We start from the raw sequence: 26,934 nt of genomic DNA, 5'->3' as shown, positions 1-26,934 counted from the left end.
TGATTTTCAAATTCTCCCCCTTGGTCATGGTGGATGCGGGACGGGAACCCAAACTTCAGGGCAAAGTCATTGAAGATGAGATTTGCAGCAGTTTTACCTGACTTTGATGTGGTGGCGTAGGCTTGAGTGAAACGTGTAAAATGATCAACAATCACGAGGATGTACTCATATCCCCCTTTGCATCTGTCGAGATGAAGAAAGTCTATACATACCAGTTCAAATGGCTGTGTTGTCACAATGTTTGTCAGAGGAGCTCTTGTTTCATGAGCTGGCTTTTTCTGCTTGACACAGCTACAAGTTTTAGTCACATAGTGCTCGATGTCAGATTGCATATATGGCCAGAAGAAGCGGTCACGTACTAGTGATACAGTGCGGTCAGTACCTTGGTGTCCCATGTTATTGTGCAACTCTTCCATCACTTTACCTTTGTACTGCTCTGGTAGAACTAACTGCTTGCGGGCTGTAGTGATTCTGTACAGAATGCCATCACTGTCTATTGTCAATTTGTCCCATTCTCTGAATAGGCATTTTGTCTTTGGACTGAATTCCTTTTGCTCTTTAACTGGCGGTTTGAAACCCGACAGTTTGAAATTGAGCACAGGACGGATGACTGGATCAGATTCTTGTGGTTCTCTTATCCCATCTTTTGGGATCGAGCTGGTTGTTGCAGGGGTTGTCTCACCTTCAGCTGACACTGACATAGCTGCAGCTGAAAGTGACCAAGGTACAACAGCCTCTTTCTGTACCTCAACTGCTTGTATCGTGGCGGCAATGGTGTCTGGTGGAAGCTCCTCAGAACATTCTCTCATCAGTGACTCTACATCCAGTGGCATTCTTGACAACGCATCTGCATCACCGTTCTCTCTGCCTGGCCTGTACTTTATTGTGAAGTGGAAATCAGCCAATTCTGAAACCCACCTGGAAGTGGTTGCGTTCAGTTTTGCAGTAGACAGAATGTAGCTGAGCGGGTTGTTATCGCTGTATACAGTGAAAGACGGAGCATAGTACAAATAATCATGGAACTTATCACTGATTGCCCATTTTAGAGCTAGAAATTCTAGCTTGCCCGAGTGGTAGTGATAGTTCTTCTCAGCTGCTGTTAAGGTTCGAGAGCCATAAGCAATGACCCTAAGCTTCCCATCTTGCTTTTGATAGAGAACTGCTCCCAAGCCTTGGTGTGACGCATCAGTGTGTACAACAAATGGCTGAGTGAAATCAGGGAAACCTAAGACTGGTGGGTGAAGCAAACACTCAATCAGCTGTTCAAGTGCCTGTTGATGCTGGTCAGTCCACAGGATTGGCTTGTTTGAGGGCACCACATGACTTAGTTTCTTTGTTTTTGTTTTCCGTGGGTGGTCAAGTAATTTCTTTGAATCTGCTTTCAGGAGGTCATACAGGCAGCTGGCCCTCCTAGAAAAGTCTTTGATGTACTGTCTGTAGTAAGTGAGTAAACCAAGCATTTGTCTGAGCTGGCCCACAGTCTCTGGTCTGATTTCTTTCAATGCTCTTACTGCTTCAAAATCGTCTGGGTCAACTCGGCTGCCCTCTGCAGACACTACTCTGCCCAAATAACGGACCTGGGGTTTAAAGAGATCACACTTACTTGGTTTGAGTTTAATGCCATACTCTCTGAGACGCTGCAAAACTTTTCGCACATCATTCACATGGCTGTCGAAAGTTTTACTGAAAACAAGCGTGTCGTCCAGATAAGGAATGCAGATGTCATCCCGGAGCCCTTCCAAACACTCCTCCATACACCGCTGAAAAGCTGCAGGAGCGTTCATGAGGCCGAATGGCATCCGTATCCACTCATAGAGTCCCCACGGGGTCACAAATGCTGTCAGTGGTCTGCTTTCTTCAGAGATGAACCCCTGGTGATAAGCTTTTCCCTGATCTAAGAGGGAGAACCAGGAATTACCACCTAAACTGTCCATGATGTCTTGGACCCGAGGGATGGGCTGGCGGTCGGGATGTGTCTTTCTGTTCAGGTCTCTGTGATCTATACACAATCGGAGGGTCCCATCCTTCTTACGAACGCACACGACAGGTGAAGAATATGAAGAGTTTGACTTCCTAACCCAGCCCTGGGCTATGAGGTCATAAAGGTAACCCTTCATCTCCTGATACAGTGGCCTGGGCACTGACATGTATGTGCGCTTGACTGGTTCAGAGTCCTTTAGAGAAATAGTAATTTTCAATTGTTCAATGCAGCCAATGTCATTGTCTGATCTGGAGAAGGAGTGACACTCTTCTCTAAGCATTTGCCTAACAACCTCTCTCTGCCCTTCGGTTAGGTGAGTTAAGCCTACTGGTGGATCCCACTGTTCAGTAGCAGTACATGGGGTTCGAACGCTGGTGTGATTCACTGTGGCTGGGGTGACAGTTTTTTCAAAGACTTGGGCAGGTAACACAGTCATAATGGTTTGTACTGTACCGATTATTGTGCGTCCTAGCAGGGCAATGTCGTGGTCAGTGGGGTTAGAGACATCAAGCCTGATAACTGGAAAAGCACCTTTCCTGACTCTGACTAGTGTGTCAAAGAACTCAAGGTCGTCTGGCCACTGCGGGTTCAGGTCTGGCTGGAAAAGCATTGTCATGTCCTCTTTGAAAGGCTGGGAAGCTACACGGCACTCAATCTGAATGCTACTGTGTTTTGGTACAGCAACCTTCTCTTTCTTGGTTTTCACTGCGTATTCATCTGTCTGTTCTGCGCTAACAGCCTGTATAAAAGCACTCACCTTGTTTCTTTTGAGGCTTGGGAAAGCTGTTTTTATTGTACTGTATCGTTTAGTCTTTTCGGTCATTGTCAGGATGTGCTCGATAACATTGAAACCTATGATGGGATGAGATAGGTGACAGCCTTTCATTACCAGCACTGGGATGATCAGTTCCTTTGTTTCGTCAGTTTCAGAGGCTAGCCGAAAAGTTGTTTCAATCCATCCCAGGTACGGCATTTCAGTCCCATTTGCTGCAGTCAACCTTAGATCAGCAGGTGAGTCCAGGATTTCGGAAACATCTCTCAGCCTTGCGTTTGGGAGAGATTCCTCTTTCCATCGTTCATCAATGACCGATACCTGAGAGCCTGTGTCCCATAGAGCTTGGAGGTGGTGGCGATTCAGGTGACACTCAATAAGGCACTGTCTGCCGACTAGCGAGGTGACCTTACGGGGGTGGCGACCTTGAGCTAGGGATGGTAAGGAGTGGGCATTTTCCTCTGTGCAGGAAAACCTTTCACTGGTAGAGTTAATTTTCAGGTGAGTGCATTTTTCCTTATGTTTAATCCAATGTTGGTTTTGACATACTTTGGAACAGTACAGTGTCTCTTTACATGATGAACATTGTTTCAGGTTCTCAAATGAATCTTCTCTGGCACAATTTGCACATTTCTGGGACTTTTTGGTAGCTACGGTTAACACTCGTCCCTCAGCGGTAACCTTTCCCCGTTTAAATGGGCCTCCCTTGATGGTCTGACTCCCCGGATTTTACATCCAGCTTGAAAATGTTCTCCACTCCCACATCGGAAGCAGTGTGTGCAGCGTGCATCTGTTCTGGCCTGCTGGCAGACAAAACACCTCCTTGGAGCTTGAACAGAGCGGTTGGCATACCGGTTAGGTGCATATTGATGCTGCGCAGGGTCAGGTGCTTGGGACTGGCTGTAGTTGCTGTAATACTGCTGCTGGGACACAGGTGGCTGGGGGTCCCTATCTGGCCTCCTAACTGGAGGTGGGGCATAGGCACAAGGCGGTGACCGAAACATAGGCTGCTGTAATGTCTCCTTAATCTGAGCAATCTCTGCACTGAGACCTTTTAGAGAAGCTACACCTGTCTTAAGTTCAGCTAACTCTGTTAACAGTTCTGCGGGTATCTTAGCTTTGGCTTCCTTCATAGGACACTTTGTGGATGGCGTATCTTCAAACTGGACTACACTTACAGTTGTAGCAGGCTGTGGGGCATGAAACCGCTTTTTGTTTCGTCTTTCTATCTCATTAGCACAAGCAATGTTAAGCTTCTCTAGCAAAACCTCATCTGATGTTTCGCTATCTAGCAGGAGAGGCTGCATGTCTATCCTGATACTGTCACTCTGGAGACCTGTAAGGACTGTGTGTAAACACATGCGCTGGACTAGAGCAGGGTCATACTTAAGCCCTGATTCTGACTCCTGGGATGCAAACAGTACTTTCTGCCTCAAATCTAAGACGCGCATCAGGAAGTTTTGAGGGGTCTCTTTGCTATGCTGTGCTTCTGAAGCTAGCAGTTTGTAAAGCTCTGTTGCACTCTTCTCTTGGAAGTGGGAACGCAGGATACATCTAAGTGTGGTAAGAGTTAGCTGGGGTTTACCTTCCAAGTAACTGCGTAGCTGTGAGCCTGGAGAAATAGCCCTGACTACTGCATCTACTATTTCTACCTCAGGATAGCCTCTGTTAAGTCCGCTCTCGATCTGATGGGCAAGGCTGGAAAAAATCAGTTTATCTTTCTGGCCCGGTTCACCTATCTGACCAGAAATGTTAAACTCTTTGCGCCAGTATGAGCTGGGCTGTGCATTGGGTGAGAGCGGCACGCTCCCCTGAAGATTGGCATGGGGTTGGGGCTGACGCAGAGAATCACTGGCTTTGGCTGCAGTAATCTGCTCAGTTCCCACCCTTTGTTGTGGGGTTACAGTTCTCAGTTCCTCTATTCTGTGATGTGTTCCGGCTGTTTCAATATCATGGTCAGTTTGCCATGTTTTGTTATCTATGCCACTGATCATCTCTGTCATTGTCTCTTTAAGTAGCAACAATTCCGACATGCCGCCATCTTCTAACTCTGCAACTTCCTCTCTTTCAAGGAACCTCATAATGTGAGTCATCAATGATATGCGGGATTTGTCTTTAACATCTCTTCTCTGTCCGCCTGATATGTCAAGGAAATCACATATCTCTAGTAACTTGTCTTTAGTCAGGGTGCGCAATTCTCCTACTACCTCTTCCTGTAGTTCTTCCAAGGCGGTTGTCATGTTGGCAGAACAGGAGGAACTTTTACTGTGCAGGAGTTGACTCTGAATTAGATGGTCCTTACTGTCTCTGATGGTCGATCAATGGCCTCAGTTGACACGTACTTAACCACCAACTTCCAGCTCTCCTCGAACAGCAACACTTTCCTCACTGCAGCCTGCCTGAGTTATTATGTGGTGATTTAGCTGGCTCGGAATTCAGCAACCAGGATGTGGAAACTGAACATCTGAGCAGCCATCTCAGCGGAGCCTCCAAAAATGTTACACCCCTGAAAAAGGGTAGAAAGAATCAGGAGAGCGTGATACGGAATGTTTACTCATGGAACGTTTAGTGCAATCATTTTACAAAAGTAACACATTTTACAGAATAACAGATCTACAGGAAATAGAGTTTTGTAGGGTACAAGGCTTATTCAAATCATAACAGTATACACTGTACATCACTGAAACAAATACTATTTTCAATATAACTGTCAAGCAAAGCTTTAACTCAGTAAACCAAAACACAATTTATCAACAGGCAATAAAGTGTTTGAAAAACCATTACACAAATATCACCGCAAAATATCTTATTAACAATGCACAGGTTCATTCACAATCGACATAAAATGGCAGCTACGTAGCCGTACCTAGCAGTACGAAGCTAGCTGCAACCGAGCACGGCTCATATTACTCTCTGCAAACTTAACTAATTTCCTCAATATGTTACTAAAACAAACCTTAAACACTCTTGACATGTTAGCAAGTTATTACATTTAAATTACTCTTTTTAATCATCAATAACGTACCTGAAAAAGGGTAGAAAGAATCACGAGAGCGTGATACGGAATGTTTACTCATGGAACGTTTAGTGCAATGAGAAAAAGACCGCGAATTCTCCGTGAACTTGAGTGGAGACCAGAGCAATCGATCTCAGGCTCATAGATTAAGAGCATTTAGTAGATCACAGATTAACACTTTTATCCACGACAACATAAAGTAATCAACATAACGTTTACACATTCCTCTCACAATTCGTACCCTTTGTATGCTTGACGGATTTTAACAGAATTATATAAATGTTATCAATCTATCAACTAATACTGAATGCATGATCTTCTTAACCTTAGATGTTTTAAGATCCTCACATACTATGAATTTACTAATACTTTTTAATGTATAACAGGCTATTAGTATTTCCTTTAACCTGTCACATCTACACCTGTAGTATTCGGCCCACGTGACAAATAAACTTTAATTTGATATTTCCTAATCTGACTTTGCTGCATGTCTTGTTGTTCTTCACATCACCGTCTCTGGTAATCACACTATATCAAATAAAATCTACGTTTATTTGTCACATGCACAGGATACAGAAGGTGTAAACGGTACAGTTAAATGGTTACTTGCATAGTGGAGTCTTTTGTTTAGAAATTTAGCTAGCTAGCAAGCTAAACAGTTATCCATAATCCCGTGAAAAACAAACTCTGACTGGGAAAAATTGATTTGAACTGTCATCCAACTCGGAATTCCAACTCGGGAACTTGGGCTTCTTTCTAGAGCTCCTACACAGAACATTAGCTAGCGAGCCAGCCAGCTAACGTTAGCCAGCCAGCTAACGTTAGCTAGCTAGCTAACAGTATGCGTAAACTTGCAATGAAAACAACTTCCTGACAAAATTTGAAATTTATAATATCTGAAAATGTAGCTGGGCACTTACCCCTATACATGGATGAACGCTTCTCCCTCTGTCATGGATGCCATGGTTGCACTTAGTTTGAAGATGTAATCCATAGACAGGTGTTTTATACAACAGCCTTCTTTCTGTGTTCTCTTTTTGGACACTCTGCATTTGGCAATCATCTCTCTGCTTCCACTGGGCATTCCACTGATTTCAAAACTCGGTCAACTTCTTCCGTGACAACAATAACGTTTCTTCCCCACCATTGTCATCAGAAGACTACAATGTCTGGTTCAATGAAAATGTTTTAACCTAAATCAGGGATTTCCTCATTGTCTGATTCATTTTCAGTCAGAAAGAGTCAGCATGGCACGATCAACCTCCAGAAAGTAGTCCATCACAACATTTTCCCACTGAGCTTTGTCGATAGTGCTATTAACTTCAGGGCAGCAATGTTGAGAGCAGTAGCAAAACTTTTTCAGTTGTTCATGACATCTTAAAAAAAAAAAGCTGCAGTAGACCGGATTATCCACACATACTTAGCAATTCACGTTATAGACAGAAGCATTCTCCAATCCATTATCTCAGCCAATCATGGCTAGCGGGAAGGTTCCTGTATTTTTCCCTGGCTAAACCAATTATTTCCAGATGGCATACAAATTAAGGCATATGTAAGTTATGTTCATATATGTTCCAGAAGGCATTTCTGCCCAAAAATGTATTTCGATAAAAATAAACATTCAAATGCCTCTCCTGGAAAGTAGTGACGTGCGACATACGCATAGTTTCTTGAAACGGGGCACACATTTGCTTTTCCCTTGTTTCAATGTTGATAATAAAATTGTATTCTTTAATCATTGTCATTGTTTCAATGTCAAGCTATCAACCTTGAAATAAAATCTGAAGCCACAGTCCAACGATTTATGCCTGGACATTGACTTCTACTGTTGTATGAGAGGTAATGCACATCAGTGAGAACAAGTCCACCATCCAGATGCCTACCTCTATGTACTCTGCTTAACTTTGGAAACAAACTGTGTACAATTCAGCTGAGCTATCATGTCAACACATTTTGACATTGATCAGCTTCCATACTAATTTGCATAGACTACATAAATAACATTGAATAGTAACTCCTCAAACTTTTCTTGTACAAGCTGTATGTGAAAGTAAATTCGGAGTGATTCCATGTCACAATACATTGACAAATTACGTGATTCACATTGATTAACATTGATTCAACCAGTGTGTGCCCAGTGGGTAGTCCCTGTTGTGGTCCTGTGGATTTTTTTGTGGTCCTGTTCTGGTTCACAATGGTCCTGGATGGCAGGGAGCTCCATTGTATCATCAGCAAACTTAATGATGGTGTTGGAGTCATGCAGTCGCAGGTTAACAGGGAGTACAGGAGGGGACTTAGCAGGCACCCCTGAGGGTCCCCCGTGTTGAGGGTCAGCATAGTTGTGTTTTAACTTACAATCCCTGCCTTTTCTATGCAGAGATGGCTATTCTCTTTGACCTGATGCCCACTCAGATACGCAGCTACTTCCCAGAGAGCTGGCTATGGGAAGTACAACCAGTCAGGTGAGAAAAACAAAGGTTCTTGGCATAGCATAAAAAAATATAAACAAACTATAAATGCAATATATCTTCTTACCTGGAAGATATATTAAATATGGAACATTAAGGTTGACAATTAATGCAAAGTAAGTTACTTGAGACAATACTGAAAGACAGGTTTAAAATGTGTATTCTCTATGTTCATTGAATGTACTGTTATCTAACAGTATCTAAAACGGGAGTGTGCTAGCCCAGTGGCCCTTGTGTCTTGGTTGACCTGAGGCCAAGTAAGTGTGTTACTGTTGTCATCAACTAGGTCAGGGCAGATGACCTTGAACAGAAATCTCCCAGACTCTCTGACCACTTGGGAGATAAAAGCTGTTGGCGTGTTCAAGAAGGAGGGTAAGTTGGTGAACAAACACTGACACCTAGCACCACCTACAGGAGAAATTAGGTACATTTACCACAGTCATTCAACACACCAAGCAATCTTAATCTTATTTATTTTTTCATCCATATAATAGCAACTATCTTTGCTGGAGTCCTTAGCCACTGTTCTACACAGTCAGTTGTACCCCTTTCACACATTGTGCCAACCCGAACCGTACCATGCTGGCTCTAGTATTTTCTCTACACATTGTCCTTTCCAGCACAGTTCCAGCAACTATGGTAGTTGTCATAGCCGAGGGAAGTAGGGTTGCTGTGGGTGATTCAGCACTCCCTGATAAATCACAATATATATATTTTTTTAAATAGTCACTTGGCCTTTATCACTCCTGTATGAGCTACATGACTCCCCGCTGCCATTTTAGTTGTGTAGACAGGCCAGCAAAGCTTGGCTAAAAACAGTAGAGTGAATCAACCCTTGGTCACCCGGGTTTTGTTGTTAATGTTTTTCTTATTCTTCCCAGGGAGCTCAGGGATCTGTGTGGCGGACCCCATCAAGGTCTCAGTTACTCAGGCAGTGAGTGTAAATGTGCCCCTCCCCTATTCCATGGTGCGTGGAGAGCAGATCGAGCTGCGAGGCTCCGTCTATAACCAGGCAGAAGACAATATTAAGGTGAAGCCAGTAAAAGAGGTTCTATTGAAATGCATTGAAAATAATAAAAAACATTTACCTGGCATTATTCATGTCATTAGGATTGAAAACCTTTATCATATAATGCATATTTTGATGAATTTATGATGTGCTTGAAGTGGAATGAAATAAGGGCCAGTATTACTGTTTTTTGTTAAGACAATATTCTATAGGATGTGCCGGTACTCAAGCAGTCAAAAATCGAGTTACTGGTATTCAGTACCGGTGTATACCTGCCCATTTTAAGCACTGATTTACTTACATCTTATTGCTTCCATTCTTCTTTCTGTCTGTATCATCCGTGGCTAGTATTGTGTAACTCTGACCGCTGGGGCAGGGGTGTGCCTGTTCCAAGGAAAACCAACGAAAGATGACGGCATAAAGACTACCAACTGTGACAAGACAACTCTGTTGGAAAGCGGCTCAGTTGGTCTTGTCACCTTCACTCTCATGGCCTTGGAAGTGGGGAGTCACACTCTCACATTCACCTTACGCACTGACAAGTCAAGGTTCAACGACCAAATTTTGAAGACGATCCGTGTAGTGGTAAGCTTATAGGCGACTAGTTCGACTGCTGCTACTTCTGCACTTAACTGTACTAGAATGAGCGTCATCCGCACGCACCATTATATGACAAAACAAAAGGGGTGATGATGATGATGCAAAATGGAACTGACACAAAATGCATCATTATCACACTTGTAGATTTTTACAAAGTGCTCTATCTTGAAAACTGATGATATGCAACAAAAATGGACTGCATCGGAAAAAAACTATAATATATGTTTTTTCAGTAAAATATCTCTTTAACATCTCTGCAACTACCTAATGCATATTGTGATTACATACACAGTACGTTCAGTATATTATGTACAGTATATGACAGTATGATGTTTTAAAAGCTGTGTATTATCTGTCTTTTCACCAGCCTGAAGGCATCAGGACCGAGGACCTCAGCGGAGGAAAACTGGACCCACAGGGTCTTTATGGTATGGGCTCAATGCTATTTCACATTAGTGCTGGGACACAACATCGGTAGTCTGTGTATTGGACCTGAGTTGTGCCTCGTTCTGGTGTGTGGTGAAAGAAAATAACCCCACCACAATATATCCTGCTTCACCCAAAAAAACTTTTCCTGTCAACAGAAGCCAACAAAGGCATATGTGTAATCTGTAGGAACTCTACTTACCAGACGTAAAGTGAAATGTATCCCTCGCTATCAAATCAACAACTGAATCCAACTTTTGTCCAAACCTCCATATGGTAGATTTTGTGGTAGGAAGTTTCACGTGAAGTGCATGGTGTAATGTTTAACTCAGCAGGAATATGATGTGGATCGGACAAAAGTTGGACACATTTCACTTTAGTCTGTAAGTAGAGTTCCTAGAGATTATACATATGCCTTTGTAGACAGGATTTTCTTGGGTGGTTAAGCCGGCTATATTGTGGTTGGGTTATTTTCCATTGCCACCCACCAGAAAGATGCACAACTCAGGGAGTTCAACCAATACACTAACTCCCGATGTTGTGTCCCTAAGCTATTGCAGATATACAGTACATTAACTATAATATCTTTCTTAGTATACTCTCCAAACCTCTGTGTCATGGTTCTGCCTGCTTAATCTCTATCTCTATCACAGGCGGCTAGTGGCACCTTAATTGGGGAGGACAGGCTCATAGTATTGGCTGGAACGGAATAAATGTAATGGTATCGAACACTTATCACACATGGTTTCCATGTGTTTGATTCCATTCCATTTACTCCATTCCAGCCGTTATTATGAGCCGTCCTCCCCTCACCAGCCTCCTGTGGATCATCACTCCTAAACAATAAATATGCCCTCTGTAATGCTGGGCTGTCTTTTTTTGGAAAAACGAAACAAATGGATGAACAAAGCATTCCATTGGATGCACATGCTCCACACATAGACATTCGAATTGTTGACCATTGTTGATATAATTTCTCCTAACTGCTGATGTATGTTCTGTGTTGTGTGTATCAGGCCCCGCCATCAGAAAGGTAGAACTCAGTAATAGCATTCCTTCACAACTGGTGCCTAAGACCTCTGTGGAACGTCTCCTTACTATTAATGGTATTTTATTCTATTCCATTTTAATGATATGGTATGCTATAGAGGTTGCACTGTGATATAGTGGGGAGAACAAGTATTTGATACACTGCCAATTTTGCAGGTTTTCCTACTTACAAAACATGTAGAGGTCTGTAATTTTTATCATAGGTACACTTCAACTGTGAGAGACGGAATCTAAAACAAAAATCCAGAAATTCACATTGTATGATTTTTAAGTAATTAATTTGCATTTTATTGCATGACATAAGTATTTGATCACCTACCAACCAGTAAGAATTCCGGCTCTCACAGACCTGTTAGTTTTTCTTTAAGAAGCCCTCCTGTTCTCCACTCATTACCTGTATTAATTGCACCTGTTTGAACTCGTTACCTGTATAAAAGACACCTGTCCACACACTCAATCAAACAGACTCCAACCTCTCCACAATGGCCAAGACCAGAGAGCTGTGTAAGGACATCAGGGATAAAATTGTAGACCTGCACAAGGCTGGGATGGGCTACAGGACAATAGGCAAGCAGCTTGGTGAGAAGGCAACAACTGTTGGCGCAATTATTAGAAAATGGAAGAAGTTCAAGATGACGGTCAATCACCCTCGGTCTGGGGCTCCATGCAAGATCTCACCTCGTGGGGCATCAATGATCATGAGGAAGGTGAGGGATTAGCCCAGAACTACACGGCAGGACCTGGTCAATGACCTGAAGAGAGCTGGGACCACAGTCTCAAAGTAAACCATTAGTAACACACTACGCCGTCATAGATTAAAATCCTGCAGTACACGCAAGGTCCCCCTGCTCAAGCCAGCGCATGTCCAGGCCCGTCTGAAAATTGCCAATGACCATCTGGATGATCCAGAGGAGGAATGGGAGAAGGTCATGTGGTCTGATGAGACAAAAATAGAGCTTTTTGGTCTAAACTCCACTCGCCGTGTTTGGAGGAAGAAGAAGGATGAGTACAACCCCAAGAACACCATCCCAACCGTGAAGCCTGGACGTGGAAACATCATTCTTTGGGGATGCTTTTCTGCAAAGGGGACAGGACGACTGCACCGTATTGAGGGGAGGATGGATGGGGCCATGTATCGCGAGATCTTGGCCAACAACCTCCTTCCCTCAGTAAAAGCATTGAAGATGGGTCGTGGCTGGGTCTTCCAGCATGACAACAACCCGAAACACACAGCCAGGGCAACTAAGGAGTGGCTCCGTAAGAAGCATCTCAAGGTCCTGGAGTGGCCTAGCCAGTCTCCAGACCTGAACCCAATAGAAAATCTTTGGAGGGAGCTGAAAGTCCGTATTGCCCAGCGACAGCCCCGAAACCTGAAGGATCTGGAGAAGATCTGTATGGAGGAGTGGGCCAAAATCCCTGCTGCAGTGTGTGCAAACCTGGTCAAGAACTACAGGAAACGTATGATCTCTGTAATTGCAAACAAAGGCTTCTGTACCAAATATTAAGTTCTGCTTTTCGGATGTATCAAATACTTATGTCATGCAATAAAATGCAAATGAATTACTTAAAAATCATACAATGTGATTTTCTGGATTTTTGTTTAAGATTCCGCCTCTCACAGTTGAAGTGTACCTATGATAAAAATTACAGACCTCTACATGCTTTGTAAGTAGGAAAACCTGCAAAATCGGCAGTGTATCAAATACTTCTTCTCCCCACTGTATCTATTTGTTTCCTCAAATGTGGCAGAACTTCAACAGCAGAAATTATACAAATGTGTATAATTTCTGAAACTGTACAATATCAAATTATTGATCATGTCTTTAAGTTCATATCAATAAGTAGTGCTGTATGATTTGTGAATTGCACCCAGTTGCTCTTTATTTAGCCTAAAATAATTGTAGAAATCGTAATCTCATAGCCTAATCTTACCTCATTATCGTAATCTTTGTTGTTGTGTCTAATTGTTATCACTCCTTCCTTTTCCTCCCTCTCCATCTTGCATTTAAATGAGCCTGTATCCTCCTCACCACATCTTTTAGGTGAGATTTTGGGAGAGGTGCTGGCTATCTTGAACAACCCCGATGGCCTGCGCCAGCTTGTCAACCTACCCAGTGGCTCCGCTGAGGGCGAGATCATGAGAGTCCTCCCCATCTACTTTGTCTACCACTACCTGGAGACCACGAGCCGTTGGGACATCATGGGCCTAGAGGAACACAACAGTCCCCTGGAGCTTAAGAGGAAGATCAGAGAGGGTGGGAGATTCACTCTTTTTTTTTTTTTTTACACTTATTGTTTCTCTAAAATACAAATGTGATCACAACATTACATTACTTATCCTGTTGTTTAGAATCCCTTGCTCCTTTGTTTGCTAAGTCCTCCTTGCAAAAAAAGTTTCCTAACTTCAACATTTGGTAAAACAAGGGTTAAATAAAAAAATTATATTTTTGTTTCATGAGTTTTGAATTGGTGTTGCTCAATTGTGTTTTTTTTTTTGTTCTGTGTTGTTAAGGCATCACAAGCATCCTCTCTTTTAAGAGGCCTCGTGAATTTAGTTACAGCATGTGGAAAGACAAGGAGGCTAGTACATGGTGAGTCTGCTGCTTGGTATAGGGTTGAACAGACAGAGCCTGGTCCCATACTGTGTGCTGTAGCCAACTTCCCTACCATTGTCATGCCACAGCCCAATTCGGATAGTTTTTTCACTAATTGTTCTTTTGACCAGATCCGCTCTGAAAAATATCTAATGTGATTGGTCAAAGTCCAATTAGTGGGAAACATTTAAGAATTGGGCTGCCTGTGTAAATGTAGCCAAACAATGATGTTTTGTCATCTTTCTGTTGTCCTTCTTGCTGCCAGTCAGCATATATATACAGTACATACAGTATGGGTCAGCAACTAGGCTAGAGGAAACTCAGTGCGCTGTCTCATGCACCTCACCTTGTCGTGTTGTTGTGTAACCGACTCTCCTGTAGGTTAACAGCTCTTGTGGTGAAGACATTGGGACAGATGGACAAATACGTCAAAGTAGACAGTGACATGTTGTCTAACTCCATCTTCTGGCTAATCAACAAGGCTCAAAATGATGATGGTTCCTTCCGTGAATTCTCCACCTGTCCCAGAGTACAGGGTGCAAGTGTAGATTCCGTGGATCAATCAGTCTTCTTCACATCCTTCGTCATGATTGGAATCAAGACTGCCATGGCGGTGGAAAATTGTGGCTTGCTGGTGAGGCTATAGCAAATGTGGAAGTAGGCTATCAAATATAGGCTCTAATATTTCCAGTACCATGTGGTAACCTAGACTTGTGTGATTATCCTCAGGAGTTTAGTCAGGCTCTGAAACGTGCTGCAGGCTACGTCTCTGATCATGCTCCCCGGGTGAAAAGCCTGTATGCGAAAGCTGTGGCTGCCTATGCTCTCACACTGGACGACAGGGACAGCATGCAATCCGTGATCCTGTATGATAGCCTTGAGAAGCAAGCCAGGGAAAAAGGTACGAAGTGGTGTGGATTCTGAGGCGAAAGTTACTGGATACAATTTAGAATTCAATGTAGAACATACTGTAGCTTCAAATTATCAGTATAATCTTGTGATGTCTGTACTCTTGTGTCTTCTTGTGAAGGAAACCCAGTTGAATATCGCTACTGGCACGAGATAGATGCCAGTCTGAACCCGCTAAAGCCTGACAAGGCATCGGCCCAGACCGTGGAGACCACCTCCTACCTCCTACTCACAGGCTTGATCAAAGCCAAACACAACTACGCCAAGCCCATCATCAACTGGCTGACCCAGGACCAGCGCTATGGAGGGGGCTTTCACTCAACTCAGGTTCCATAGCAATACTAACACTGGTATCAGATAGTATTTAATTTACTTTCATATTCTTTGAGCATTGGATTGAGCCTGCCTGAACGAAATGCAAAATGGACAGGGTTTGCACGTTAAGGACTATTCCATTGGTTATAGTGCGCCAGACCGGCTCAATCAAGCGCAGTTAAAGTTTTTGAAAGAAATCAAAATAGGCCTACTATTTGAACCCAGGTCTCAATATACATAAGTTTTTTTTTTCATTTGTCATTTAGGACATTTTGTACATAGTCCCCCCCATTTTAGGGGACCAAAACTGTTGGGACTAATTAACTTATATGTTTATTAAAGTAGTCCAAAGTTTAGTATTTGTCCCATATTCCTAGCACGCAATGATTACATCAAGCTTGTGAGTCTTCAAACTTGTTAGATGCAGTTGCTGTTTGCTTTGTTTGTGTTTCAGGTTATTATGTTCCCAATAGAAATGAATGGTAAATAATGTATTGTGTCATTTGGAGCCACTTTTATTGTAAATAAGAATATAATATGTTCCTAACATGAATGTGGATGGTACCATGATTACAGATAATCCTGACTGAATCGTGAATAATAATGGAGAAAGTTAGAGGCATAAATATCATACCCCCCAAAAAACGTTAACCTCCCCTGTTTCTGTAATGGTGAGAGGTTAACCTCTTGGCGCACGGATCCCTTTAACGGGATCATTTTCGTAAACAACCGCTGAATTGCAGAGCGCCAAATTCAAAAATAATTAATACAAATATTTATTTTCATGAAATCACAAGTGAAATATACCAAAACACAGCTTAGCTTGTTGTTAATCCACCTATCGTGTCAGATTTTGAAAATATGCTTTACAGCAAAAGCAATCCAAGCGTTTGTGAGTTTCTCGATCACTAGACAAAACATTACAAACAGCTATCAGCAATATAGATTGGTCACGGAAGCCAGAAAAGCAATAAAATTAATCGCTTACCTTTGATGATCTTCGGATGTTTGCACTCACGAGACTCCCAGTTACACAATAAATGTTCCTTTTGTTCGATAAAGATTATTTTTATATATAAAAAACTCCATTTGTTTGGCGCGTTATGTTCAGTATTCCACAGCCTTAGGCATGTCATCAAGGGTTGACTAAAAATTCCAAATAGTATCCGTAAAGTTCGTAGAAACATGTCAAACGTTTTTAATAATCAATCCTCAGGTTGTTTTTAACATTAGTAATCGATAATATTTCAACCGGACTGTAAACTATTCAATAAAGAAGAGAAAGAAAATGTCAAGCTATCAGTGTCGCGCGCATGATCTAATGGAAGGACATCCGTCTATCCACTGACGCGATTTGATAAATCTCGCTCATTTTTCAGAATAAAAGCTTGAAACTATGTCTAAAGACTGTTCACACCCTGAGGAAGCCATAGGAAAAGGAATCTGGTTGATATCCCTTTAAATGGACGAAAGGCAGGCAATGGAACAGTGGTTTTTCAAAATAAAAGTCACTTCTGGGTTGGATTTCCTCAGGTTTTCACCTGCAAAATCAGTTCTGTTATACTCACAGACAATATTTTGACAGTTTTGGAATCTTTAGAGTGTTTTCTATCCTACTCTGTCAATTATATGCATCTGGACCTGAGAAATAAGCCGTTTACATTGGGAACGTTATTTTTCCAAACATAAAAATTCTGCCTCCTAGCGTCAAAAAGTTAATCAACATCCACGGTGCCTGGGGAACAGTGGGTTAACTGCCTTGCTCAGGGGCAGAACGACAGATTTTTACCTTGTCAGCTCAGGGATTTGATTCAGCAACCCCCAACGCTCTAACCACTAGGCTACCGTAGAGCTGCCTCTTTCAAGGAGCGGGACTCTAACCCCGAAGCTTATAAGAAATCCCGCTATACCCTCCGACGAACCATCAAATAGGCAAAGCGTCAATACAGCTCCGATGATCGTCAGATGTGACAGGGCTTGCAAACTATTACAGACTGCAAAGGGAAGCACAGCCGAGAGCTGCCCAGTGACACGTGCCTACCAGACGAGCTAAATAACTTCTATGCTCGCTTCGAGGCAAGTAACACTGAAACATGCATGAGAGCATCAGCTGTTCCAGACAACTGTGTGACCACGCTCTCCGCAGCCGATGTGAGTTAGACCTTTAAACAGGTTAACATTCACAAGGCTGCAGGGCCAGACGGATTACCAGGACGTGTACTCTGAGCATGCGCTGACCAACTGGCAAGTGTCTTCACTGACCTTCTCAACCTCTCCCTGTCTGGGTCTGTAATACCAACATGTATCAAGCAGACCATCATAGTCCCTGTGCCCAGGAACACTTAAGGTAACCTGCCTAAATGACTACGGAACCGTAGCACTCACGTCTGTAGCCATGAAGTGCTTTGAAAGGCTGGTCATGGCTCACATCAACACCACTATCCCAGAAACTGAAGATCCACTCCAATTTGCATACCGCCCCAACAGATCCACAGATGATGCAATCGAGATTGCACTCCACACTGCCCTTTCCCACCTGGACAAAATAAATACCTATGTGAGAATGCTATTCATTGACTACAGCTCAGCGTTCAACACCATAGTGCCCTCAAAGTTCATCACTAAGCTAAGGACCCTGGGACTAAACATCTCCCTCTGCAACTGGATCCTGGACTTCCTGATGGGCGACCCCCCCAGGTGGTAAGGGTAGGTAACAACACATCCGCCACACTGATCCTCAAAACGGTGGCCCCTCAGGGGTGCGTGCTCAGTCCCCTCCTGTACTCCCTGTTCACTCATGACTGCACGGCCAAGCACGACTCCAACACAATCATTAAGTTTGCCAATGACACAACAGTGGTAGACCTGATCACCGACAATGATGAGACAGCCTATAGGGAGGTCAGAGACCTGACCGTGTGGTGCAAGGATAACAACCTCTCCCTCAACGTGATCAAGACAAAGTTGATGATTGTGGACTACAGGAAAAAGAGGACCGAGTACGCCCCCATTCTCATTGACGGAGCTGTAGTGGAGCAGGTTGAGAGCTTCAAGTTCCTTGGCGTCCAAATCACCAACAAACTAACATGGCCCAAGCACACCAAGACAGTTGTGAAGAGGGCACGACAAAACCTATTCCCCCTCAGGAGACTGAAAAGATTTGTCATGGGTCCTCAGATCATCAAAAGGTTCTACAGCTGCACCATCGAGAGCATCCTGACTGGTTGCATCACTGCCTAGTATGGCATCTGCTCGGCCTCTGACCGCAAGACACTACAGAGGGTAGTGCGTATGGCCCAGTACATCACTGGTGCCAAGCTTCCTGCCATCCAGGACCTCTATACCAGGCGGTGTCAGAGGAAAGCCCTAAAAATTGTCAGACTCCAGCCACCCTAGTCATAGACTGTTTTCTCTGCTACCGCATGGTAAGCGGTACCAGAGCACCAAGTCGAGGTGAAAGAGGCTTCTAAACAGCTTCTACCCCCAAGCCATAAGAGTCCTGAACATCTAATCAAATGGCTACCCAGACTATTTGCATTGCCCCCCCCCTTCTACGCTGCTGCTACTCTCTGTTATATATGCATAGTCATTTTAATAATACTTACATGTACATATTACCTCAATTACCTCAACTAACCGATCCCCCCGCACATTGACTCTGTACCGGTACACCCTGTATATAGCCTCGCCATTGTTATTTTACTGCTGCTGTTTAATTATTTGTTACGTTTATTTTTGTATTTTTCTACTTATCTATTTTTTACTTAACACATTTTTCTTCTTAATCTTAAAGCATTGTTGGTTAAGGGCTTGTAAGTAAGCATTTCACTGTAAGGTCTACCTACACCTGTTGTATTCGGCGGATGTGACAAGTAAAATTGGATTTGATTTGGATGCACGGTTCTGACTGACTGCCTGGTGGCCGGCATGCCTGGCTGTGTCCCTCCCCTCTCTCCCTCCCTGGCTAACTGCTTCTTTCTTTGCTGTAAAAGTTGTGAGTTTGCGTTGTGAGTTTGCGTTCTCGGAAGTAGCCTATGGCAACTAGCTAGTTTCCTCCATTGCAAAAATACTGAATCTTAGGACTCGATTCCTAGTGGAATAGAGGCTTGACACACAGAAATGGGAGTTGAGGAATGGACTCCCCACCACTAGTCATGGCACATACCTTCCACGTTGTTCAATAATTTTAATAACACATAGCCCCTTGTTAATTATTCCTTACATAATATATGCCATTTAGCAGACACTTTTATCCAAAGCGACTTAGTCATGCATATATTTTAACGTATGTCCCAGGAATCGAACCCACTATTCTGGTGTTTTAAGTGCCATGCTCTACCAGCTGAGCTACAGAAGACCACCTACAAAGGACCACCTACACCTTCTTCATCACACTACTGTATGTCATCTCTATTCAGGACACTATTCTCACCCTGGAGGCTCTGACTGAGTACAGCAAACTGGTCAAATATACCAAGCTGGATCTGTTGATCGAGGCGTCCTACATAAAGACGAGGGAACAACTGGGGAAAATCGAGCTCACCCAGAAGAAACCTGTGGGCAAACCAATAGAGGTAAGGGCTTACCTCCACCCTCACACGCTGTGTGACCCAAAATGTACACACTGCCTGCAAAAGGACCACTTCTGCTCAATGAGACTATCTTTTCCTTGGGTTTTCCTGTGACTATGATGTATCGGGTCAATGATATTTGCAGAATAACCTGATCATGATCTCAATCATTTATGTACTGATGTAGTTTCTTCAGCATCTACCCCTATGGCACATTTCATTCTGATCTTTGCTAAATGAACCCTGAAGTTGCAGTACAGGCTATATATTATATCTCTCATGTGCTGTGTTTGTATGTTTCCCCGCTATTTTCTGTCTCCCATCTATATCATGATTATACAGTCATACTGTGTCTCATTTTAACAGGTGACTGAGGATAAAGATGTCAGAGTGTCCACAGGCTTTGGTACAGGAGTCTCCGTTGTCCAGGTAAGTTCCATCCATCCTCTGTTGCGTTACTCAATGTCCTTCTAAAGAGAAGTTGGTTATGGGCTCCCGAGTGGCGCAGCAGTTTAACCTCTCTTGGGTACGTGAGACGTGAAACTGCTGGGCGCCAAATTCAAATACAGAAATACTCATTATAAAAATTCAGAAAACAAAACATATTTTACATAGGTTTAAAGATTAACTTCTTGTGAATCCAACCACGGTGTCAGATTTAAAAAATGCTTTACGGCGAAAGCATACCTTACAATTATTTGAGAACATAGCCCACTAGACAATTCATTACAAACAGTAACCAGCCAAGTAGTACAGTTACACAAGTCAGAAATAGAGATAAAATGAATCCCTTACCTTTGATGATCTTCATATGGTTGCACTCAGCAGACATTAATTTACTCAATAAATGTTCTTTTTGTTCGATAAAGTCTCTTTATATCCAAAAACCTCCGTTTTGTTCGCATGTTTTCTTCAGTAATCCACAGGCTCAAACGCAGTCAAAACAGGAAGACAAAAAAATCCAAATTGTATCCGTAAAGTTCATAGAAACATGTCAAACGATGTTTATATTCAACCCTCAGGTTGTTTTTAGAACGTAAACAAGAAACGCACTCTCTCCGTCTCGCGCATGAAAAAGCTCTGTGACACTTTAGGGTCGACTCATTGAGACTGCTCTTACTTCTTCATTTTTCAGAATACAAGCCTGAAACAATTTCTAAAGACTGTTGACATCTAGTGGAAGGCATAGAAACTGCAATTTGAGTCCTAAGTCAATGGATACTGTAATGGCATTGAATAGAAAACTACAAAACCAAAAGAAAAAAGACTTCCTGAATTGATTTTTCTCAGGTTTTCGCCTGCCAAATCAGTTCTGTTATACTCACAGACACTATTTTAACAGTTTTGGAAACTTTAGCGTGTTTTCTATCCAAATCTACCAGTTATATGCATATCATATCTTCTGGGCCCGAGAAGCAGGCAGTTTAATTTGGGCATGCATTTCATCCAAAATTCCGAATGCTGCCCCTACCCTAGAGAAGTTAAGGCACTGCATTTCAGTGCAAGAGGCGTCACTACAGTCCCTGGTTTGATTCCAGGCTGTATCACATCCGGCTGTGATCGGGAGTCCCATAGGGCGGCGCACAATTGGCCCAGCGTCGGCCAACCTATACTGTGAATGTTTAAATTATGTATTCAATATAGACAAGAAAAATACGATTAGTAGTGTTATTAGTTTAAGCACACTATGTTTGTCTATTGTTGTGATTTAGATGAAGATCAGATCAAATGTTATGACCAATTAATGCAGAAATCCAGGTAATTCCAAAGGGTTCACATACTTTATCTTGCCACTGTACATTTAAGTAATGATTTACATATACCCATTAATTCTTGAAGAATTTATTTTATGCCTCATGAGCTTAGTTCAACTGTCATACCCAATTGTTGTTTCAACTCTAGATTGCCCCTTTAAACAGTATGCTCAATTCTTATCTGACAACAGATGAAAACCGTTTATTATAAAACAACAGAGACCGACAAAAACTGCAAATTTGACATTTCCATTGAAGTGCATCATCCTAACAAAAAGTCCAAAGGTATGACAGTGTATCAATGTCTGTAAACCATTTCTCTCACAATAAACATGGAAACATATATACAGTACCAGTAAAAAGTTTGGACACACCTACTCATTCAAGGGTTTTCTTTATTTTAACTATTTTGATTTGTTTAACACTTTTTTTGTTACTACATGATTCCATATGTGTTATTTCATAGTTTTGATGTCTTCATTATTATTCTACAATGTAGAAAATAGTAAAAAATAAAGAAAAGCACTGGAATGAGTAGGTGTGTTCAAACATTTGACTGGTACTGTAGCTTTAATTTCTACTTCACCAGATACTATGCTGCATTCGTCTCGAATTGTCGCATGTGCAAAGTGAGTAAAATATTTGGTGTTTTGTTTTATTAATCGAATAAAAAACATGAGCTGGCGCACACCCAGAGGAAAGGATTTTATGTAGAGGTGCTGACTGACGGAGAATAAACTATAAGCTATGAAAATAAATAGAGTCACACACTATATATTAGTTCACAGTCATTTATTGAGTAAATCACCATCGTTTTATTTGTATTTGTATTTATTATGGATCCCCATTAGCTGCTGCCAAAGCAGCAGCTATTCTTCCTGGGGTCCAGCAAAATTAAGGCAGTTTGTGCAATTTTAAAACATTACAATACATTCACAGATTTCACAACACACTGTGTGCTTTCATGCCCCTACTCCACCACTATCACATATCTACAGTACTAAATCCATGTGTATGTATAGCGCGTGTGTGTGTGTGAGTGTATGCGTGTGTATGTGTGTGTCTGTGCCAATGTTTGTGTTGCTTCACAGTCCCTGCTGTTCCATAAGGTGTTTTTTAATCTGTTTTAATGTAATTAAAATACAAAGAAAACCTAATGCTATCTCCACCACTGTAAAGATAATGTGCATTTCTGTATAGTAAAATATACTTCATAGAACAGTGCTTATATTGTCTCATATGTTTTAAAGATACAAACCCCCTCCAAACGAGTTATTCACTGACTCCAGCCACACAGTCATGGAAATCCAACTACCCACTGGGGTGCAACCCTTCCAAGAAGATCTGAATATGGTAATTAACATATTCATGTTTTCCACTTTCTCCTAAATCTACACTGAACAAGTGTTGGTCCCATGTTTCATGAGCTGAAATAAAAGATCCCAGAAATGTTCCATATGCACAAAAAACGTATTTCTCTCCTATTTTGTGCACAAATTTGTTTACATCCTTGTTAGTGAGCATTTTTCCTTTGCCAAGATAATCCATCCACCTGACAGGTGTGGCATATCAAGAAGCTGATTAAACAGCATAATCATTACACAGGTGCACCAATAAAAGGCCACTCTAAAATGTGCCACAGATGTCTCAAGTTTTGAGAGTGTGCAATTAGCATGCTGACTGCAGGATTGTCCACCAGAGCGGTTGCCAGAAAATGTAATGTTCATTTCTCTACCATAAGCCGCCTCCATTATCGTTTTAGAGAATTTTGCAGTACGTCCAACCAGCCCAGGACCTCCACATCCGGCTTCTTCACCTGCGGGATCATCTGAGACCAGCCAGCTGATGAAACTGGGTTTTGACAACCAAAGAATTTCTGCATAAATTGTCAGAAACCGTTTCAGGGAATCTGCATTCTCGTCGTCCTCACCAGGGTCATGACCTGACTACAGTTTTCTATGGACATCAAACACAGTTGCATTTTATCGATGGCAATTTGAATTCACAGAGATACCGTGACGAGATCCGAGGCCAATTGTTGTGCCATTCATCCGCCGCCATCACCTCATGTTTCAACATGATAATGCACGGCCCCATGTCGCAAGGATTTGTACACAATTCCTGGAAGCTGAAAATGTCCCAGTTCTTCCATGGCCTGCATATTCACCAGACATGTCACCAATTGAGCATGTTTGGGATGCTCTGGATCTACGTGTACGACAGCGCGTTCCAGTTCCCGCCAATATCCAGCAACTTTGCACAGCCATTAAAGAGGAGTTGGACAACATTCCACAGGCCACAATCAACAGCCTGATCAACTCTATGCGAAGGAGATGTAGCGCTGCATGAGGCAAATGGTGGTCACACCTAGATACTGAATGGTTTTCTGATCCACGCCACAATCTTTTTTAAAGATATCTGTGACCAACAGATACATATCTGTATTCCCAGTCATGTGAAATCCATACATTAGGGCCTAATTTATTTATTTCAATTGAGAGATGTCCTTATATGAACTGTAACTCAGTAAAATCCATATTTTTGTTCAGTGTATTTGTACACTGTTCCATATGAATGACATGGCCTGTTTTCAGTTGTGTGATCAATTCCCTCACAGTTCCGGGATGGACTGGAATCTGTGATATCTGACTACAAGATCACAGGAGACAAGGTTGTGCTTCAGCTGGACTCAGTAAGTTCCACTTATCTTCTCTTCTGCTATTGGAACATATTGGTTTAGGTGTGGACATTCAAATGAATCATATAATGTAGTCCTATACTGTAGTTTAAATTTGTCCTAATACTGTAGTCCTATACTTTTGTTCAAGTGAGTCATATAATGTTAACACTGTCATTGCCTTTCACACTACAGGTCCCCTTTGACCAATTCGTCTGTGTGGGATTCCGTATAAAAGAACTCTTTCGAGTTGGCATGGTCAGTGCTTCCTTGTTTAAAATCTACGAGTACAATGATCAAGGTACAGTATGGCGGAAAACAAAACCCACAGAAACGAATATACCACAGGAAGTTGGACCAACTTAAAAATAATCCTTCTCTATTGCTCCACAGAGAGCCAATGTTCCAAGCTCTACTCCCCGCCTATAGAAACCAAGCTACTACGGCTTTGTGTAGAGGAACAGTGCCACTGCATGGCAGGTAAGTCATATGGGCTCAGGGGACAGTGGTGGTTGCGAGTAAATTATAAGTATTGAAGATGTCTGGAGGGTGGAACATTTCTCCAAACATGTGTCTGGAGAAAACTGGTTGGTCATTTGTTCAAGTTAATGTAAATTATGGGTGATTACTTTGTTTATTTTTATTTGTGACTGCAATCTGTTGCTGTGATGATAGCGGAATGCTGCAACTTCAAATCAGAGATGGATCCCAGCATCACTGCTGAGGAAAGAAGACAAGCTACTTGCCGTGACAGTATAAAATATGGTAAGATGATACTTTGTAGAACTGTTACCACCTCATCAGGAAAAATTGTCGCCAATGCACAATTGATTTATTGAAGAAATTTCACATTTGTAGGCAGTCTTTTTGGTATGGTGAGCTTATTCTATTTGTTTCGCCTTGCATATGATATGTTTGCGTCTTTTCTCACAGCTTTCAAGGTAAAAATCAAATCCATTGTGGAAGAAGGTGATTTTATTACTTATGTGGCAAATGTGGAGGATCCCTTCAAAAGGGGTACGTCTATCTCCTATAAAAACGTTTTAATGTGAAGTAAGAAATATATATATATTTACAATTGTATGATATGTTTAACTTTATTCCTGTTTTGTGTAAATGACAGGGTTGGACAATGTCAACATCAACACAGAGGTGGAATTTGTCAAAAAGGCCAGTTGCAGTTCTGTGGATATGAAGATTGGTGGGCAGTACCTGATCATGGGTGCAGACAGCATGCAGATACGAGTTGGCAGAAGTTATAAGTGAGTGTGTGCATTAGTCTTTATTTTAGAAAAAATTATACAACTTGGCTACTGACAATGCACTATAACCACGTCTTTTTTGATTCAGATCTGACCCTAACCCTATGTTTCAGGTATAGATACCCTTTGGATTCCCTGGCTACAGTTGAGATGTGGCCAACTGAATGTGAGGGAAGTCCCGCCTGCACTAAATATGTAGACATTCTGAATGATTATGCAGAACGTGTTCTATTTGAAGGCTGTTAAATGGGCACTTCACCCTTTTTCAACACCCAATTCATAATCTCCAGCACCAAGCCAAAAAAACGTCATGTTTCTAAGTTCAGGAGACACTGATGACATCACGTGACAACTATGAGCAGGCAAAGGTTACTTTACAAAGCTTTAGACACATTTAGGCATTTTTTGTTTAAAGCAGCTAAATATAAAAGGAAACAGCAAGATACTAACTCAGGAAGACACAACATAATTTTATGATATGGTGTTTTTAGGATTACTGTGAATACATAAAGGTGCCATAGGTCTCATTAATTTTGTACAAATTACAAATAAACAGATGATATGGATTTCGTGTGTGTGTGTCAGTAGCGGTGTGTGGGTAACATCATCAGGGATGCCAAGCCAGGGAAAAAAATAGACATTACAACCTATGTGTTGTGATAATTGCATTGTTTGCTCTATAACCTGTTAGTTCATAAACTGTACCTTGACACCGAGATATAGGCCTAAGGCCGAGACAATAAGAAGATACATTAGCTACATGTTGACCTTTCTATCCTTTCAGGCCAGGGGCATAATATATGAATTTATGGTTGGATCAGAATCGCCGTTATAATCATTGGCCAGTACGGAGAATTAAGTTAAACCACAAGTCCAAATCCCTATCTCCATCTGTGGCTAATTTAGGAAAGGGACCATTTTAGTTAGCTAGCTAGCCACCGGAGGATGACGACACAACGAGATGCAACAATTCAAGTTTTCTGTCAATGACGTTTGGCTTCTGATGTGATGTGATTGGTGTGAAGCCAAAACCAAACTGGTTTCCCTTGACACTTTTTTTTGGTGTGCCAGGATTATTCACAGCTGAGCTCACTCAGTTTAGCTCAACACTAATTGGCTATAAAATATATATATCAAGGGAGTCCAAATGCTTGATGGCGTTCCTTGCATTCAGTGCTACCGGCAACAACGTCATACTCCTTTTGACCAGACAGCATCAGTTAGATGGGCTACACATGTTGAGACCGAGGGGCGCTGTTTCGTTCGCTCGGATGCTTTCTCCAGTGAGATACATTCAGCCTCTTGCGCATTGAAGGAAATGTATGAAACACAGAGACGAAAGATCAATTCTTTAGTATGTTTTTTTTTTGGAAGGGGGGGTTAGGGTGGAGATCCTGACTTCCCTTGGCATCCATGAATACACACCACTGGGTGGGTGGTTGTGTGTGCGTGTGCGTGCGTGTTTACATCAGAGGATGAGTACAAGTACAATACCATGCTATCCAATGCAATACACTACAAATGTTGTCT

General features: G+C 42.2%; 1 protein-coding gene across 2 annotated transcripts in view; it reads left to right on the top strand.

Moving 5' to 3' along the window:
• c5 (complement component 5) overlaps positions 1–25,970 on the top strand; it is a 47,465-nt gene extending 21,495 nt beyond the window's left edge. The window contains exons 18-40 of one of the 2 annotated variants that reach the window (XM_071402356.1): positions 8,147–8,231; positions 8,524–8,609; positions 9,119–9,267; positions 9,595–9,831; positions 10,214–10,274; positions 11,289–11,378; positions 13,365–13,577; positions 13,835–13,913; positions 14,298–14,550; positions 14,646–14,817; positions 14,947–15,152; positions 19,559–19,714; positions 20,078–20,140; positions 21,657–21,750; positions 22,055–22,094; positions 22,716–22,818; positions 24,083–24,157; positions 24,338–24,443; positions 24,536–24,622; positions 24,818–24,907; positions 25,076–25,159; positions 25,266–25,404; positions 25,518–25,970. In XM_071402356.1, the coding sequence (XP_071258457.1) occupies positions 8,147–8,231; positions 8,524–8,609; positions 9,119–9,267; positions 9,595–9,831; positions 10,214–10,274; positions 11,289–11,378; positions 13,365–13,577; positions 13,835–13,913; positions 14,298–14,550; positions 14,646–14,817; positions 14,947–15,152; positions 19,559–19,714; positions 20,078–20,140; positions 21,657–21,750; positions 22,055–22,094; positions 22,716–22,818; positions 24,083–24,157; positions 24,338–24,443; positions 24,536–24,622; positions 24,818–24,907; positions 25,076–25,159; positions 25,266–25,404; positions 25,518–25,650 (2,801 nt within the window). In that variant the 3' untranslated portion in view covers positions 25,651–25,970. The remainder of the gene's footprint in view (positions 1–8,146; positions 8,232–8,523; positions 8,610–9,118; positions 9,268–9,594; positions 9,832–10,213; positions 10,275–11,288; positions 11,379–13,364; positions 13,578–13,834; positions 13,914–14,297; positions 14,551–14,645; positions 14,818–14,946; positions 15,153–19,558; positions 19,715–20,077; positions 20,141–21,656; positions 21,751–22,054; positions 22,095–22,715; positions 22,819–24,082; positions 24,158–24,337; positions 24,444–24,535; positions 24,623–24,817; positions 24,908–25,075; positions 25,160–25,265; positions 25,405–25,517) is intronic. The other variant, XR_011675103.1, reaches the window with a different exon arrangement.
• The last annotated feature ends 964 nt before the right edge of the window (positions 25,971–26,934 follow it).

This window comes from Salvelinus alpinus, chromosome 5 (genome assembly GCF_045679555.1).
Source record: "Salvelinus alpinus chromosome 5, SLU_Salpinus.1, whole genome shotgun sequence".
Classification (NCBI taxonomy): Eukaryota; Metazoa; Chordata; class Actinopteri; order Salmoniformes; family Salmonidae; genus Salvelinus; species Salvelinus alpinus.
The sequence above is the reverse complement of the archived record's forward strand: the minus strand, read 5'-3'. Positions and strand labels throughout refer to the sequence as shown.